The sequence below is a fragment of the Amphiprion ocellaris genome, chromosome 9, assembly GCF_022539595.1.
Source record: "Amphiprion ocellaris isolate individual 3 ecotype Okinawa chromosome 9, ASM2253959v1, whole genome shotgun sequence".
Lineage (NCBI taxonomy): Eukaryota > Metazoa > Chordata > Actinopteri > Pomacentridae > Amphiprion > Amphiprion ocellaris.
Window position 1 is genome coordinate 33,742,137 of NC_072774.1, and position 16,596 is coordinate 33,758,732.

Consider the following 16,596-nt stretch of genomic DNA (forward strand, 5'->3'; position numbering starts at 1 on the left):
TACCCCTATGGAGATATTCCATTAAAAATCAGCTGTTTCCAGCTACAATAGTCATTTAGGTTTTCTCCCTGCTGACGTCTGACGTTACGGTGAGCGTATTGCGTCACTTCCTGTTGTAGCGCTGTGTTGTGTTCTGTGACTGTTGTAGCTTATCCACTGCATCTAATTTGATATTCATTAAATCTGTGTGTAACGGTAATATTTGAATCGTAACATACACTCGTTTTCTTCACGCACCCTCTCAGTACTTAATTCTAAGTTAATCTGTTATCTCTGTCCGCTAGCCTAGCACTTAGCAGTTAGCATGGCTTCTCCCTCTTCCTCTCCTTCTTTCCTGCTCAGTGTGTCACATGTTTAGTTACTCCTCTGCCTCCTTTAGTGATAATGATACCTGTAATAAATGCAGTCTGTTTGTAGCTTTGGAGGCGAGGCTCTCTGAATTGGAAGCACGGCTCCGCACCATGGAAAACACCCCGCTAGCTGTTAGCCAGGCTCCCTTAGCCGGTGCGGACCGCAATAATATAGCTGCTAGTGTAGCTTCTGCTAGCCGTACCCTAGCAGCTCCCGAGCAGCCGGGAAGTCAGGGTAGCTGGGTGACAGTTCGTAGGAAACGTAGTCCTAAGCTCAAGCCCGCTGTCCCGGCACACCACAAACCGCTTCACGTTTCTAATCGTTTTTCCCCACTCAATGACACACCCGCTGAGAAACCAACTCTGATCATTGGCAGCTCCGTAGTCAGAAACGTGAAGCTAGCGACACCAGCGACCATAGTAAAATGCTTCCCAGGAGCCAGAGCGGGCGACATAGAAGCAAATTTGAAACTGCTGGCTAAAGATAATCGTAAATACAGTAAGATTGTTATTCATGTCGGCGATAATGACACCCGGTTACGCCAATCGGAGGTCACCAAAGTTAGTGTGGCATCGGTGTGTAACTTTGCCAAAACCATGTCGGACTCCGTAGTTTTCTCTGGACCCCTGCCTGATCTGACAAGCGATGATATGTTTAGCCGTATGGCATCGTTTCGCCGCTGGTCGTCTACGTGGTGTACTGCAAACGACGTTGGCTTTATAGACAATTGGAGCTCTTTCTGGGGAAAACCTGGTCTGATTAGGAGAGACGGCATCCATCCCACTTTGGCTGGTGCAGCTCTCATTTCTAGAAATATGGCTGATTTTATTAGAACTCCTAAAGCATGACAACCCAGAGTTCAGACCAGGATGCAGAGTTGTAGTCTTCCACACCTCTCTGCAGTTTCCTCTCAGCTGTCACCCTCCAGGAATTCAGTTAGCTTTATTGAGACTGTGTCTGTCCCCCGACCACCAAAATTCAATAAATTAAGCAAATCAAAAATAAACAAAAGACATAGTAACCATAAAAATCTAATTAAAATTAATACCACTATTTCAACTGAGCGAAGAAACAGGACAATTAAATGTGGTCTGTTAAATATTAGATCTCTCTCGTCTAAATCTCTGTTAGTAAATGATTTGATAACTGATAACCAGATTGATTTGTTCTGTTTGACTGAAACCTGGTTGCAGCAGGAAGAATATGTTAGTCTAAATGAATCAACTCCTACTAGTCATACTAACTGTCATGTTCCTCGAATCACGGGCCGAGGAGGAGGAGTGGCAGCAATTTACCTCTCTAGCTTAAAAATGAACCAGAGACCTAAACCTAGTTACAGTTCATTTGAAAATCTTACTCTCAGTCTCTCTCATCCAGATTTAAAAGCTCAGAAACCAGTTTTATTTGTTGTTGTATATCGTCCTCCTGCTCCTTCCTCTGAGTTTTTATCTCAATTCTCAGACTTTTTATCTGATTTAGTGCTCAGCTCAGATAAAGTCATTATTGTGGGTGACTTCAACATTCATGTTGACGTGGACAGTGACAGCCTTACGACTGCTTTTAATTCAATATTAGACTCAATTGGGTTTTCTCAACATGTAAATAAACCAACTCATAGTTTTAATCATACCCTTGACCTCGTTCTGACTTATGGCATAGAAATCAAACAGTTAACAGTATTTCCCCGGAACCCTCTTCTTTCTGACCATTTTATGATAACATTTCAATTTACAACAATAGATTGTATAGGAGTTAAGAATAAATATCATTACAGTAAATGTCTGTCTCACAATTCGGTGACTAAATTTAAGGAAATAATACCCTCTCTATTTAGTCCAGCACCACTTACTGATATAATGGAAGGGAAATATTATAATTTTACCCCCACAGAAGTGGATTATATTGTTAATAATGCTGCAGCCTCACTGCGTACAACACTTGATAGTGTTGCACCTGTAAAAAAGAAAGTTCTATCTCAGAGAGGACCTGCTCCTTGGTATAATTCCCAGCTGCGGACTTTAAAGCAGGCGTCCCGAAAGCTGGAAAGGAAGTGGTACTCCACTAATTTAGAGGAAGTTTATGTAGCTTGGAAAAAAGTCTAGTAATTTATAAAAAAGCTCTTCGTAATGCCAGGACAACATATTATTCATCTTTAATAGAGGAAAACAAGAACAACCCCAGGTTTCTCTTCAGCACTGTAGCCAGGCTGACAAAGAGTCAGAGCTCTGTTGAAACTTGTATTCCTTTAGCTTTGAGCAGTAACAACTTCATGAGCTTCTTTACAAATAAAATTATTACGATTAGAAAAAAAATTAATCTGGCCCTTCCTGCAAATGTCACAGATGTATCATCGAGTACAGATACTTTAGAATTGGCTGTAAGACCAGATGGATATTTAGAATTTTTCACCCCCATACATCTCTCTGAACTCATTTCAATAGTTTCTACATCCAAACCATCAACATGTCTTTTAGATCCTATCCCAACTAGACTGTTCAAGGAGGCTTTACCTTTAATTAATTCCTCAATGTTAGATCTGATTAATCTCTCTCTAGTAACAGGTTATGTACCACAGGCTTTTAAGGTTGCTGTAATCAAACCTTTACTTAAAAAGCCCACTCTAGATCCAGATGTTTTAGCCAACTATAGACCAATTTCCAACCTCCCATTTCTCTCTAAAATTCTGGAAAGAACAGTTGCAAATCAATTATATGAACATTTACAAAGGAATAGCCTGTTTGAAGAGTTTCAGTCAGGCTTCAGAGTGCATCATAGCACAGAAACAGCTCTGGTGAAAGTTACTAATGACCTTCTCATAGCGTCAGATAATGGACTGGTCTCTATACTTATTTTATTGGACCTTAGTGCAGCATTCGATACAATCGACCACAAACTTTTATTACAGCGACTAGAACATTCTATTGGCATTAAAGGGACAGCACTGGACTGGTTTAAATCCTACTTATCAGACAGGTTCCAGTTTGTGCATGTCAACAATGACTCTTCTGAGCATACTAGGGTTAATCATGGAGTTCCTCAGGGTTCTGTCTTAGGACCAATACTGTTCACATTATACATGCTTCCCTTAGGCAACATTATTAGGAAGCACTGTATTAATTTCCATTGTTATGCTGACGACACTCAATTGTATTTATCTATGAAGCCAAATGAAACTAATCAGCTAGCTAGACTGCAAGATTGTCTTAAGGACATAAAGACCTGGATGACCTATAATTTCTTACTACTAAATTCAGACAAGACTGAAGTCATTGTATTTGGCCCCAAACATCTTAGAGAATTGCTTTCAAAGCATATAGTTACTCTGGATGGCATTACATTGGCCTCCAGTACTACTGTGAGGAACCTCGGTGTTATCTTTGACCAGGACATGTCCTTTAACTCGCACATAAAACAAATCTGTAGGACTTCCTTTTTCCACCTGAGAAATATTGTGAAAATCAGGAACATCCTGTCTCAGAGTGATGCAGAAAAACTAGTCCATGCATTTGTTACTTCTAGGCTTGACTACTGTAATTCCTTATTATCAGGTTGTCCCAATAGCTCTCTGAAACATCTACAGCTGATCCAAAACGCTGCAGCCAGAGTACTGACGGGAGTTAGCAAGAGAGATCATATTTCTCCTATATTGGTTTCTCTTCATTGGCTCCCTGTTAAATCTAGAATAGAATTCAAAATCCTTCTTCTGACATATAAAGCTCTTAACAACCAATCTCCATCATATCTTAAAGACCTGATAGTACCATATTACCCTAGCAGAACTCTTCGCTCTCAGACTGCAGGCTTACTTGTTGTTCCTAGAATCTCTAAAAGTAGAATGGGAGGCAGAGCCTTCAGTTATCAGGCACCTCTCCTGTGGAACCAGCTCCCAGTTTGGGTTCGGGAGGCGGACACCCTCTCTATTTTTAAGACCAGGCTTAAAACCTTCCTTTTCGACAAAGCTTATAGTTAGGGCTGACTGGGTGACCCTGATGGGGTGAGCTGGTGTTTTCATTTGCACAACTGACTTCCCCTCTTGACGTCCCTTTAGTTTGCCCCTAGTTATGCTGCTATAGGCCTAGGCTGCTGGGGAACCTCTCTGGATGCACTGAGCCCTTCTCTAACTACCTATGTATTTACTATATATACCATTATTGCATTACATTCACTCTGTTTCTTTCTGTGTCCTTTCTCCGAGTGTCCCTGGTCCCAGAGCTGGATGCTGGATGCTTCAGATGTGTGGCTGTGTTTTATGGTCCTTGTGTCCCACCCCCCCACCTCTCTATCTCTACCCCTCTATCTGTATCCCTCTATCTCTACCTCTACCCCTCTATCTCTACCTCTCTACTTCTTCTGTCCCTCTCAACCCGCCCGGCCAGCAGGCAGATGGGTCCCCCCACATTAGAGCCGGGTTCTGCTCGAGGTTTTTTTTCCCTGTTAAAAGGGTGTTTTCCTTGCCACTGTCGCCTTTTGGCTTGCTCTGGGGGTCAGGCATATGGGTTCTGTAAAGCGTCTCGAGACAATTTGACTGTAATTGGCGCTATATAAATAAAATTGAATTGAATTTACCACATTAACAATGTCTAGACTGGATTTATCATTCATTTAATGTTATCTTCATTGAAAACTGTTTATATGTGATTGTTGGTACATTCAGTTATACCTGAGCTGGATGTATTCACACAACCATTCTTATCACGAAATCATTGAAAGCTTACAATACCCAGCACACACACTGGACAGTAAACGTTCAAGGTCAACCAGCACACAAAGGACATTCAAAAAAGGTGTATTCAAAGACTAGTAACCATTGCAAATTCATATACTGGACTCATATACTGTCAATACTGTCAAAATCAGGGACATCTTGTCTCAGAGTGATACTGAGAAACTAAGGGTCAGACTACTGTAATTCCTTCTTTTCAGGATGTCCAATAGCTCTCTGAGAAACCTCCAGCTGATCCAAAATGCTGCAGCAAGAGCACTGACAGGAACTAACGAGAGATATTACTCCCATACTACCTTTACTTGGCTTCCTGGAAAAACAGGAATAGAATTTAAAATGCTTCCCTCACATGCAAAGCTGTTAATGACCAAGATCAGTTTTTTAACCCTAACCCTATAGACCACATATTACCATATTTTCTAAAGAGAGTAGTTCTCAGGATGCAAGCTTACTTACTCTAGAGTCTCCAGAAGTAGAATAGATTGCAGATCCTTCAGTTATTAATCTTGTCTCCTGTGGATCTAGATCTATGGATGGAGTTGGGAGGCAGGCACCCTCTCTGCTTTTGATTTGATTTGATATATAAGGTTGAAAACTTTCCTTTTTGACAAAGTGTACAGGCCTGAGAGCCGGTGAGTTCAAAAACAGAGTTTTTATTTCACTCATAAATGGCAAAGCTACAAAAACCAATACTAAAGTCAGGGCTATAAAAGAGGTCAAAAGAACAGAACTTAACTGAGGTTACAAGCAATAAAATAACCAAACCAACTGCACTGATCAAAGAAACAAACTTCTAGCAGACCTGAAAAACACTGAACAAAAGGGGATCTTTGAAGTGGCTGATGAGACAAGACAAACACAACAAAAAACAAAAAAATTCTGGTTCTGGTATAAAAGCCTTGTCCTCCCCTGGTGCGAGGTTTTGCCTGAAAACAGTCAGATGATCACAGCTGCAGAAGACCTGTTAGTCCAACATCAGTAAGATGAAGAAAAGATTAATACAACTTAAAAAAACAACAATGCTGAACATATAAAAGTTCACAAAATGTGTGCGCTATAAATAGAACTTTGGCTAAATAAATACTGAGTGTATTGTTTGAAATGACAAATGATGTGTTGGTTTTTGTGTGTTTTTGTATGTGCGGTGTGAGTGTAAAGTGTTTCAACTTTAACCAAAGTGATTACTGGGGGTCCTTACAGACTCACTTTGGTAAAAGTCTTGTATCCACACCCACTGGAGGCCTACACAACCCATTGAGGGAATCCCACTTTTTATTTGCCTGTTCTTCTACCTATCTGTCATTTTTGTGTGATTATGTGTGTGAAGATGATTACAGTGTTGTGATATTTCATCAAGATTCAAGAGTTTTATTTGGCACATGCTCATACAGTGGTGCAGTGAAAGTGTCTGTTTGCTTTAACTTTATGATGTTTATTTATGTTTACATGTTTTTAGATTGATCTTTATGTGACCATGTAATGGTTTTTGAACATAGAACCTAGATGAATATCAGCTGAAACAGCCCATTGTTGTCTAAATATAAGAGTTTTTGAAGCACAAAGCTAACAGTGTGCATTAGATGACATGGCATACACTAAAACACATCAATCATCTTTTTCTGACATACGTGCATCAATAAATCAGTGACTGAAATGCTTGTGTTTCATTAACCTTTCAGTGAAGGTTTCTTGAATGATTGATATACTCCATGGTGAGCTGCTGGCACACATGAATTCCTCCCAGAGGCAACATATCATCTTTCATGCAGCAGCCCAAAAATGGCCATTATATGATCATCTAATACAGATGGGTTTGGTACATGAAATGTTCCCGAAATTGTTTGTGGTCGTAGATTTACATGAAGTTCAATGTGATATCCAAAGAGTTGAGATGTCCCAAACTTTTATGAAACCAAATTTTATGTGTTACTTTTATTTCCAAGGAATTGCGTTAATATTTTATAATGATTAGCTAACTGGAACATTTTCCCTTGTCTTTGGCTGCTGTGTTCTGAATACTCACCATTTCTATGCTGTTGTTTTGTAGTGAGTGGGCAGCGTGCAGCAGGGAGTGTGTGTGGGTTTCGGTGGGCAGAAGTTCTGTTGATGCTCTGTCTATGTAGGCAGAATGAAGGCTTAATAATAATAATAAAAAAAAATCTAGAATTGCTATTGAGCATGATTGCCTCTCATCATGATCTGTTCATAATAATACCCTCTCAGGGGAATGTTATCCCAGAAGGTTAGACTGTATTGAAAATGGCACTGCAGTGCTTTTAGTGCATAGTGATAAAATATATGAGAACATGTACAAATGCGTAGCAAATGTGAAATTACTGCAAGCCCCTTTGCACAAAAACTAGAAATTGGGGAAACGGCTGGTCTTTCATTTCAGAAAGTCCCTACATGTCCAATTCATTTCAGTTCTATTCAGTTTATTTCAATTGTAGTTCAATTCAATACAATCCAATTTCAAGTTAATTTCTGTTTAGTTCAATACAATCTAATCAATTTCAGTTCAGTTTAATTCAGCTCAGTTTGTTTCAGTTCAGTTTAACTGAATTCAGTGTCATTCAGTTAAATTTAGAGCTCTTCCCATAGTAAGGTGAAGATTTACAGTTTTTTCCCCCAAAGATTCTATTTGAGCAGCATTTTTGGGACAGTGGGGAAGAAACTCCACTGTACCAAGAAGAAACTGGCAGAACCAGGCTAAGGGAGGGCAGCCATCTGCCTCAACAGTCTGGGGTTGGGGCAAAAGGAGGATTTAAAAAAAAAAGATAGCAAATTGAAATCAGGCTAACAGAACAATGAAGTCCCTCAGGAGCCTAGGCCTCTAGCAGCAGAACTCTGGAGATGGTTCAGGGTCACCTGAGCCAGATCTAATTATTGGTTTTATCAAAAAGGAAAGTTTTAGGTCTACTTTTTAGAGAGAGTGTTTGCTTCCCAAACACAAACTAGGAGATGGTTCCACAGGAGACGGGCCTGAGAGGTGATGGCTCTGCTTCCCATTGTGCTTGTAGAAATCCAAAGAATCAAAAGAAAACATGCAATCTGAGAACAAATTGTTCTTTTAAGATAATATAGTACAATAAGGCCTTTAATACATGACAAAACTTTGTCATTAAGGGCTTAGTATGTGAGGAGAAGGATTTCAAATTCTATTCCTGACATTACAGGGAGCTAATGAAGAGAAGCTAATATGGGAGAAATATGAACTCTTTCTTACTATTCCTTGTCAATATTACACAGGTTAAAAGCGGTTTTCATAGAGACTCCAAGGTTCCTCATACTAGTACTGGAGGTCAAGGTAATGCCAATCAGTGTGTGTGTGTGTGTGTGTGTGTGTGTGTGTGTGTGTGTGTGTGTGTGTGTGTGTGTGGGTGTGTGTGTGTGTGTGTGTGTGTGTGTGTGTGTGTGTGTGTGTGTGTGTGTGTGTGTGTGTGTGTGTGTGTGTGTGTGTGTGTGTGTGTGTGTGTCTATAGTTAAATACTGTGTTTCTGAACTGTTTAAGGCCAAATAAAAATAACTTCACTTTGGTCTGAAAAAAGAGGAAGAAAATTAGAGGTCATCAATTCTAGTTTAGATTTCATCCCTGAATAATATTCTTCTGCTATCTTTACATTACTTGATTCCAATCATTTTTCAAGCTAAGCTAAACAGGTGCTGGCCATGGCCTCCTCTGGGTGTGTGTGCACGTGAGTCTGAGAGAAGTATGGTTGTAGCCTGATGCCTGCTGGCCTTTGTAGAAAAAAAAGTCAATCTCTGCTGTAAAATCCTTTAGTCATGCATCTCATTCTGTGTGTATCTGCGCAAGAAGTGTTTGTTATCCTTTATGAGTCTTTATTAAATGTATTCATATAAAAGATTACATATGATGAAGTGTTTCTCATTCCCAGTACCTGCACTTATGTATCAACCCCATGTACAAATGAAACCTCATTAAAACAGGATTGCACAATCAATAAAAGCAACAAGAATGGAGATATTCAATTTTCAATTGATTCCCTGCTTTAACCAAATGCTTTTGTTTAGTTGCTTGTTAAAGTTCTGCTTATTAAAAAAGCCTATTAAAGTATACTTCAGTATCACCAATATGAAACATCTTACTGACTCAAGCAAGATATGCATTCACTGCATTTTGGTAATACAGTTTCAGATTTTGGCTTGTGCCAGTGCTCTCTGGAGAGTTATTCCCTCAGAAGCTTTGAAGGAAATCAGCGCCAGAAGGAAAACAGTGCTGAAGCATTTAGCTTCAAGAGTTGAGCATCTCAGAGCATCACAGAGAACAGAGTCCATTCTGCCTCGTGGTGCATAAATAGTTTTCTGCTTTAATGGACAGTCTTGGCTCACAATATCCAGCCTCTATTGATGTATAATCTACTGTATAGTGGCAAAGTGAAGATCCACATTTCTATATTTACTACCTCTATCAAATCAAACCTAAAATTGTTGATATTGGCCTTTTATCCACTTTCTGTTCCAACTGACTATGGTCACTAAGGCAAAATAACACACTATTAGCAGTACCAGTAGAGACAGCAGATGTCTCATCTCAGCATTGTACCACTACATGACCTGGACTTAAATATGACTCTAGATTGTTGAGAAAAATATGCAGTCAGGATGTTGTTTGCTAAAAATTGGAGAATCGTGGCTTGTAGCTCAGTGACGAGCATTTAGAGCTCATCTCCATTTGGCCAATGCAGCTCTAATCACTGAATGTCTTACTAAACAGAATGACAGCATTATTCAGTTGGACATTTCTTTTGGCAGCTATTGTAACTTGTCAAATACAGAAGTCTTTGCTAAAATTAGACATATTTGTGCTGCATTTACTATATAAACAGAACCATCATTAATATCATTATGTCCCGCTATGTTTTCCCTTCTATAACACATCAAAATGTACCGATTACGTTCATCCACACATCCATTTATTGGCTGTGGTTACTTTTTGTAAAACAGTAACCATATTGTCGGGGTTGTAAATATGATAGTAGGAAAAACTAACATAGTAAGTGTGAAATATCTGATGCAGATAGTAGGAGGCAGTACATGGTCAGGAAGACAGATCAGTGAACATATAGGAAAACGCTAAAAAAGACAGTGTGTGTCATATAGCACAATGTTGCCTGCAGTGACTCAACGATGAGAATCTCTCTGCAGACTTCACACACACTTTAACCTAAACCCACTGTTCATTTCTATCTGGAGCACCAACTGTGTATGAACACTTTTGTGTATATCTTTGATGTTATCTTTGTGGGTTTTTTGTTGTCACTTTGGCAGTTTACTGACTGACCACTTTCTACCTTCTTCTGGAGCCTTTAGCTGCATTTTACAACCTTTTAAATCCACTTTGTTTTAAAAGCATTGGCAGAGGTACTTAGATCTTTACATAAGTATGGAAATATTTGTATGACTTTTGGAGGTCTGGTTGTGATACTGTCTTGATGAGCTCCTCTCAGTCTTAGGTTTTGACATTCTGGGTACAGACCTGATTGAAAAAAATCAAGATTTATGTTGCCATATTTCAGTGATTAAACTTTAAAATCATATATTCATGAAAAACCATGCAAATATGGCATTTAACTAGAATGTCTGTCTACATTACAACACTTATGTATTTATATACATGTGTCTCAAAAGTATTGATATTTCACAAAAATGTGTGGGAAATCTATCATATACATACATGCATATATACATAGAGTGTATACTGTAAAATAATACTCTAGTAGCAGTATTTGTATTGTTTTCTGAAAATTTTTAACAATGACATCATTTTACATACATGGTAGCCACAGTTTTATTCACAGCAGTGTGAAGAACACTTGAAACTGAAACAGCATTTATCTGTACCTTGGAATCAGCTCAAAGATGCCAAGCACAATACTAATAGACAAACATTAACAGAAGAGGTTGGCAACAACAACAACAGGGATCATCGGCGCTGAAGGAGTTGGTTGGACCAGTCATGGGAACAAAGACTGTGGCAGAAGAAAAACGACATCACAAGCTCGCAATGTCTGCTTGTTATGTATTTTGATCCTGTGTGGCCTCCGTAGGAGAAACCCGAAAGGGGTTGTGGGTAATCTTCTGCCCTGTGTTGTTAGTTGGCTATGCAAACTGAGCCTGTTCTGCCGCTGCAGAATAAAAAGTTAATGTGACGTCGTAGTTCGAGTTATATGTGTATTCACTGTAGCAGTTGAGATATAACATGTTCTCCAGTCAAACTTCAAAAAATGGCAAAAGCTGCTGTCATGCTGTTAGTGCTTTGTGGGTTAAGGGTCAAGTAATTAACTCAGTCTGTTTGTCCGCCTGCAGAGCTTGCCAGTTAGTCTCCTACCAGCACAGACTGTCATAATGCCAAATACTCAAAGAGCAATCTCCCACACAGGAGAAAAGAAGTTTAGGAGTGTCACCACTCATGGCACTGTGCAAAAACAGTCAACATGTAATGGTTAAGTATTAGCATGCAAACTGCTGTAGCTGAGTTGACAGGTTAACCAATAAAGTCTTATAAGCAAAAGACTGTGTGAAATGGTATTGTATAGAGTAGAACTAAAATGTTGCCAATGTCATAACACATTTATGTTTAATAAATAAAAAGTCTTTGGTGGCATCATAATAAATATATTGACAAATGTGTCTAAGTTCAAGTCTGAATAACTGGCCATGCTAATAATCATGCCATTTTAGAATGATTTTGTAATAAATACTAACTAAAACTATGACTGTAAACCATGTGCATTGTTAGAGAGCATCTCATGTTGAGCTCTGCATGGAATATACTGTGATCATGTGTGTTATGACCCAGCTCTCTAGGGTCAGCTGGGTGCACCAACACCAACCCCTGAGATCATCAGCACTGAGGGAGTTGGTAGGATCAGTACAAATACTGGTGTATAGAAGCCAAAATCCCTTGAAGTTGAAAATTTGGTTGTTTTTTCCCAATGAAATAGAAAACAGCTGATGAATCTGTTTTTTTCTGCCATAAAAGTGTCAGTTGCAGGAACTTTGCTGTAGAGTGGCATATTGGGCCACTTGTATTGGGCAGCAATACCATTATTAGTATTATTAACTCCTCGTGTGCTTTCCAGATTTGCCAAACCAGACTGACTTAAGACTCTTCCACTCTACCTGCCACTGGATCAGGCACTTTCTGACCACTTGCCCCCATTCAGTTAGAATAAGCTCCCACCTCTCCTCCACGATTACACTCAGCATCAGCTTCCCATAGGGCTGCTTGCTGAGCTCCATATTCTACTCGCTGTACACTCTGTTCCCCCATTCATCATACTAATACCATTAATATCTGTAGATGCATGACTATGGTGGGGACTGATCTTAGGAGAAGACAAGACAGACTACATGGATGAAGTCCAAAAACTGACAGTGTGCTATTCAGGAAACAATCTGGTGTTGAACTTCACAAAAACAACATCTCCCTGACTACCAACACCACTGTAGTAGTAAAGAAGGCACAGCAGTGGCTTCACTTCCTGAGGATGATTAAGGAAGAACTACCTGCAGGAGAAGCTGCTGGTGTCTTTCTACCTCTGATTGAGGATCATCAGAGTTGCACAGGAGATCTTCAGCTGCTCACTGCTTAGCAGTTCTTGTTGCCTTCAGGTTTATCAAACTGAACACCGCCAAACACAAACTGTCTGGACCTGAGTGACTATGAAAATATCTACATTCCAACTGCACCCTGGGTGTCTATACTGAACCTGCACACATATTTACATAAAACTGCATCTTTTACATATGTGTTCTGTATTATTCCTAATGCACTACTACAAGCCTTTACATTTATGTAGATATTTAGCAATGTGCAATATCCAGAAGTGCACTACTATATTTTAGTGATCCTAATAAACTATTTACTAATTATCCTGCCTTTACAGCAGTGAGCTAGCTCAATGTTTTCAAAGGTTGCACTTTGTACATACTATTGTTAGATTGATTTTTATACAATAATGTTTGTACTGTATACGTCTCATCTACTTCTTCGCTAACCATTGTTCTATTGCAAAGGGCTGCACAGTGGCGTAGTGGTTAGCACTTTCGCCTTGCAGCGAGAAGGTCCCTGGTTCGCGTCCCGGCTTTCCCGGGATCTTTCTGCATGGAGTTTGCATGTTCTCCCTGTGCATGCGTGGGTTTTCTCCGGGTACTCCGGCTTCTTCCCACAGTCCAAAAATATGCTGAGGTTAATTGATCATTCTAAATTGCCCGTAGGTGTGAATGTGAGAGTGATTGTTTGTCTCTATATGTAGCCCTGCGACAGACTGGCGACCTGTCTAGGTTGTCCCCTGCCTTCGCCCGAGTCAGCTGGGATAGACTCCAGCCCCCCCCCCGCGACCCCAGTGAGGATTAAGCGGTGTATAGATAATGTATGGATGGATGGATGTTCTATTGCGGTAATGCACTGACAGGATTGCTGCTGAATTTCATTATACAATCTGCAACAACAGTAGAAAGGAATTCAGTTCTACACTGTGTGAAAAATGTCTAAGAATACTCACCTGGCATTCAGTGGCAGCACGTATTGCAAGCACAGACAGCACATGCCTGAGTGCCAGCTAAGCAAATAAGTAATTTCTGTTCAGTTTTCACTCAATGAATCTTCTTCTCTCTGTGTTTCTTTGTATTCTTTGGCCTTTCTCTATACGCCATGACCCCTCCCCACAGCTCTGTCCTCCTACATGCTGTGCCATACAGCAGGTGTGCAGGTGTCTCGTAAACTCCCAGAGCTCCCAGCAGTACCAGATGTCAAAGACCTTTTTTTAAAAAAATTCATACCAGACATTTTGGCTTGTCACTGGAGGAAGAGCACATGTATAATTGATAACACTGAAAAAGAGTTCAGTTCACTTAGTTTCATTGTCCTAGCCCTGTGCATGCAGACTTACTAACCTGCTGTTAACAAAACAGCAAGGTCATGACACTCACATCTGACTGCATTTTTGTCCATTTTCCTTAAGCTTTTTCAAATGCATGTTTTCTGAATCTTCCACAGTAAATCCAGTGAATAGAAATAAAGACAGTGCTTCAGCTACACCCATTTAGAATTCCAGTCAGTTGCTTGTATGAAAAAAGAAGGGAAAAAAGGTGACGTCTCATTTTCATCTGTAGAGGTCATAGCCTTAACTCATCTGGAACTTGAACTTTAACAGGAACTTGTTCCAGAAAGTCTGCTGCTGCCATTAAGGCTTTTGTAATGTCAGTGAAAAGGTTTATGAGGTCTAACAAAGAAATGTAGATACAGCTCTTGATAAATGTATGACACAAGTTCATGCAAGTGAGAAAGAAAGTCAACCAAGCCAAGAAAGCATTTAAGTGTGAAACTTGTGCTCTGGATTCTACAACTATTTAAGACCATTATTTCTAATAAATAAAACATAAAACCCAAGTACCAAAAATGTGTCATTTGTCCAAATAAATACCATTTTCTGTTACTGTCTTACTACAGTTGCCTCTGATTATACAGTATCTACAATTTATTACTATCATTTAATTCTGCAAAATCACATATGAAAGGCAAATCCATCTTTAACACATTAACCAGATCTGCAGCAGAGGAGATGTGAAGGTACAGCAGAAATGCATTTAGACACACTGACAGTTGCCATTGGTTTATCCTATGTTCTGTGTGTGTACCTGTGTGTATGACTGAATGTGTGTGTGTGTGTGTGTGTGTGTGTGTGTGTGTGTGTGTGTGTGTGTGTGTGTGTGTGTGTGTGTGTGTGTGTGTGTGTGTGTGTGTGTGTGCATGCAGCTACTGACAGATAACCTTCTAAGGGACCCTGGGGGAAAAATGTGTTTGTTGGACCCTCTTTTGCACTGCATTATTTAGGCCAGTGGTTCTCAGCTTGGAAGTCCTGACCCCCACAGTTGTTGCTAGGAAATTTCTGGGGATCACCAGGTGGTTGTGGAGAAAAAAAACAAAGCTAAACAAAACATCACCAATACCAGTGGCGTTTACCTTAAAATAAATTTAATTGAGTGTTGACTTTGTACCCCTCAAGCCGCCGGCCAGCAGCAGATGGGTGCCCCCATATGAGCCGGGTTCTGCTCAAGCTTTCTTCCCGTTAAAAGGGAACTTTTTTCTTGCCACTGTTGCCTTAGGGCTGGCTCTGGGGGTTCAGGGAGGTGGGTTTTGTAAAGCGTCTTGAGACACCTGAATTGTTATTGGCACTATATAAATAAAACTGAATTTAACTGAATTGTTTTAAGTGAGTCAAAATGTGTGTTTCTGATTGGACAAAAAAATCCAAACTCTTTCACGTTGCTTATTTGTGCCACATTGTGAAGCTTAATCAAGCAGCTATGGACTATCTTGTTTGCTATCGCACTGAGTAACTATGGATAGTGACATCATCTCAGAAAAAATATTCCAACTCATGACTGGGGCCAGCTGGAGTTGTTAGAGGAGAGTTACCTGAGACTCAGACAGCAGCACCATCAACTCAGAAATGCAATCTGCCGATGCTGGTTCCACCAGAGGCCTGAGCCCCCAATAATCTTCAGAAACATCAGCCTGGCTTTCTGCAGTATGGATTTACATGCATAGCTGAGAACAAGATATAGATCTAGATGTAAATATCCACAGTGTGTTATTTGTACTGAAGTGCCACATGAAGACTTCAAACCAGTTAAACTTACTCAACAAGAACAAACAAAACATGCCAGACAGTAGTGGTGAATGACCAAGAAACTAAGCTACACCCTAATCAACCACAACATTATAACTATATGCCTAATATTGTATTGGTTCAGAAAAATATCATTTTTTTACTTTCACAACAATGGCTACTTGTTAGAACCTTGCTTGAATTAAGGGACAAAAACTGCATGGTTTGGTTTAGGGGGGAAAAAATCATGGTTTGGGCAAAGATAGATCCTCATAAAGCATGATTTGAGCTTCTCCTTCATTTTTTGGATTACGAATCTTTATTGTCAAATATGTAATTGGTTGACTGAAAAAGAGTGATGGTAAAGTAACAAATCAAATGCCAAAGATACACAACTTAGTTGTTTAGGAACATAATTACTGGGAGACTGAGTTGATATGAGGCTTACTCTAATAATATCATATACCAAAACATTAAGACGCCAAATAGCATTTAACCACTTATCAATATACAGTGCAACTAAAAATACACATTTTGACAGTGATAGTGGAGGTTCAGACAGTTTCTTAGAGATCTTGATTTTGCATTGAACTGTTAAATATCCTGAAAATCACTTGATATACGCTATGGCAGTGTCATTTTATCCCCAAGACGCCCCAGCGCCCAGAGGTAAAAGAGTTGATAACGTGATTACGGGTCGCCAGAAAAATCATTTTCAACTATTTTTGTAATCAATGAATATATTTTATGTAGAAATTCCAGAAAACTGCATATATAAAAGGCTGGAACAAGTAATTTTCTGGAACAAGTAATTCCAGAAAATTACTTGTTCCAGCCTTTCAAATCTGATTATTACTATTTTTCTTCTCAAGCAAGCATAAGTTA

At 39.6% G+C, this 16,596-nt stretch overlaps 1 protein-coding gene across 1 annotated transcript; it reads left to right on the forward strand.

Moving 5' to 3' along the window:
- The first annotated feature begins 1,210 nt into the window (after positions 1–1,210).
- Positions 1,211–2,589, forward strand: LOC129349621 (uncharacterized). The gene has a single exon (XM_055013459.1). It carries the CDS (start codon positions 1,221–1,223, stop codon positions 2,451–2,453), a length of 1,233 nt encoding a protein of 410 aa, XP_054869434.1. The 5' UTR covers positions 1,211–1,220; the 3' UTR covers positions 2,454–2,589.
- The last annotated feature ends 14,007 nt before the right edge of the window (positions 2,590–16,596 follow it).

Bases quoted from the DNA above. Each gene is read 5' to 3' on its own strand.
- LOC129349621 (XM_055013459.1), top strand. From the start codon at position 1,221: ATGCAGAGTTGTAGTCTTCCACACCTCTCTGCAGTTTCCTCTCAGCTG.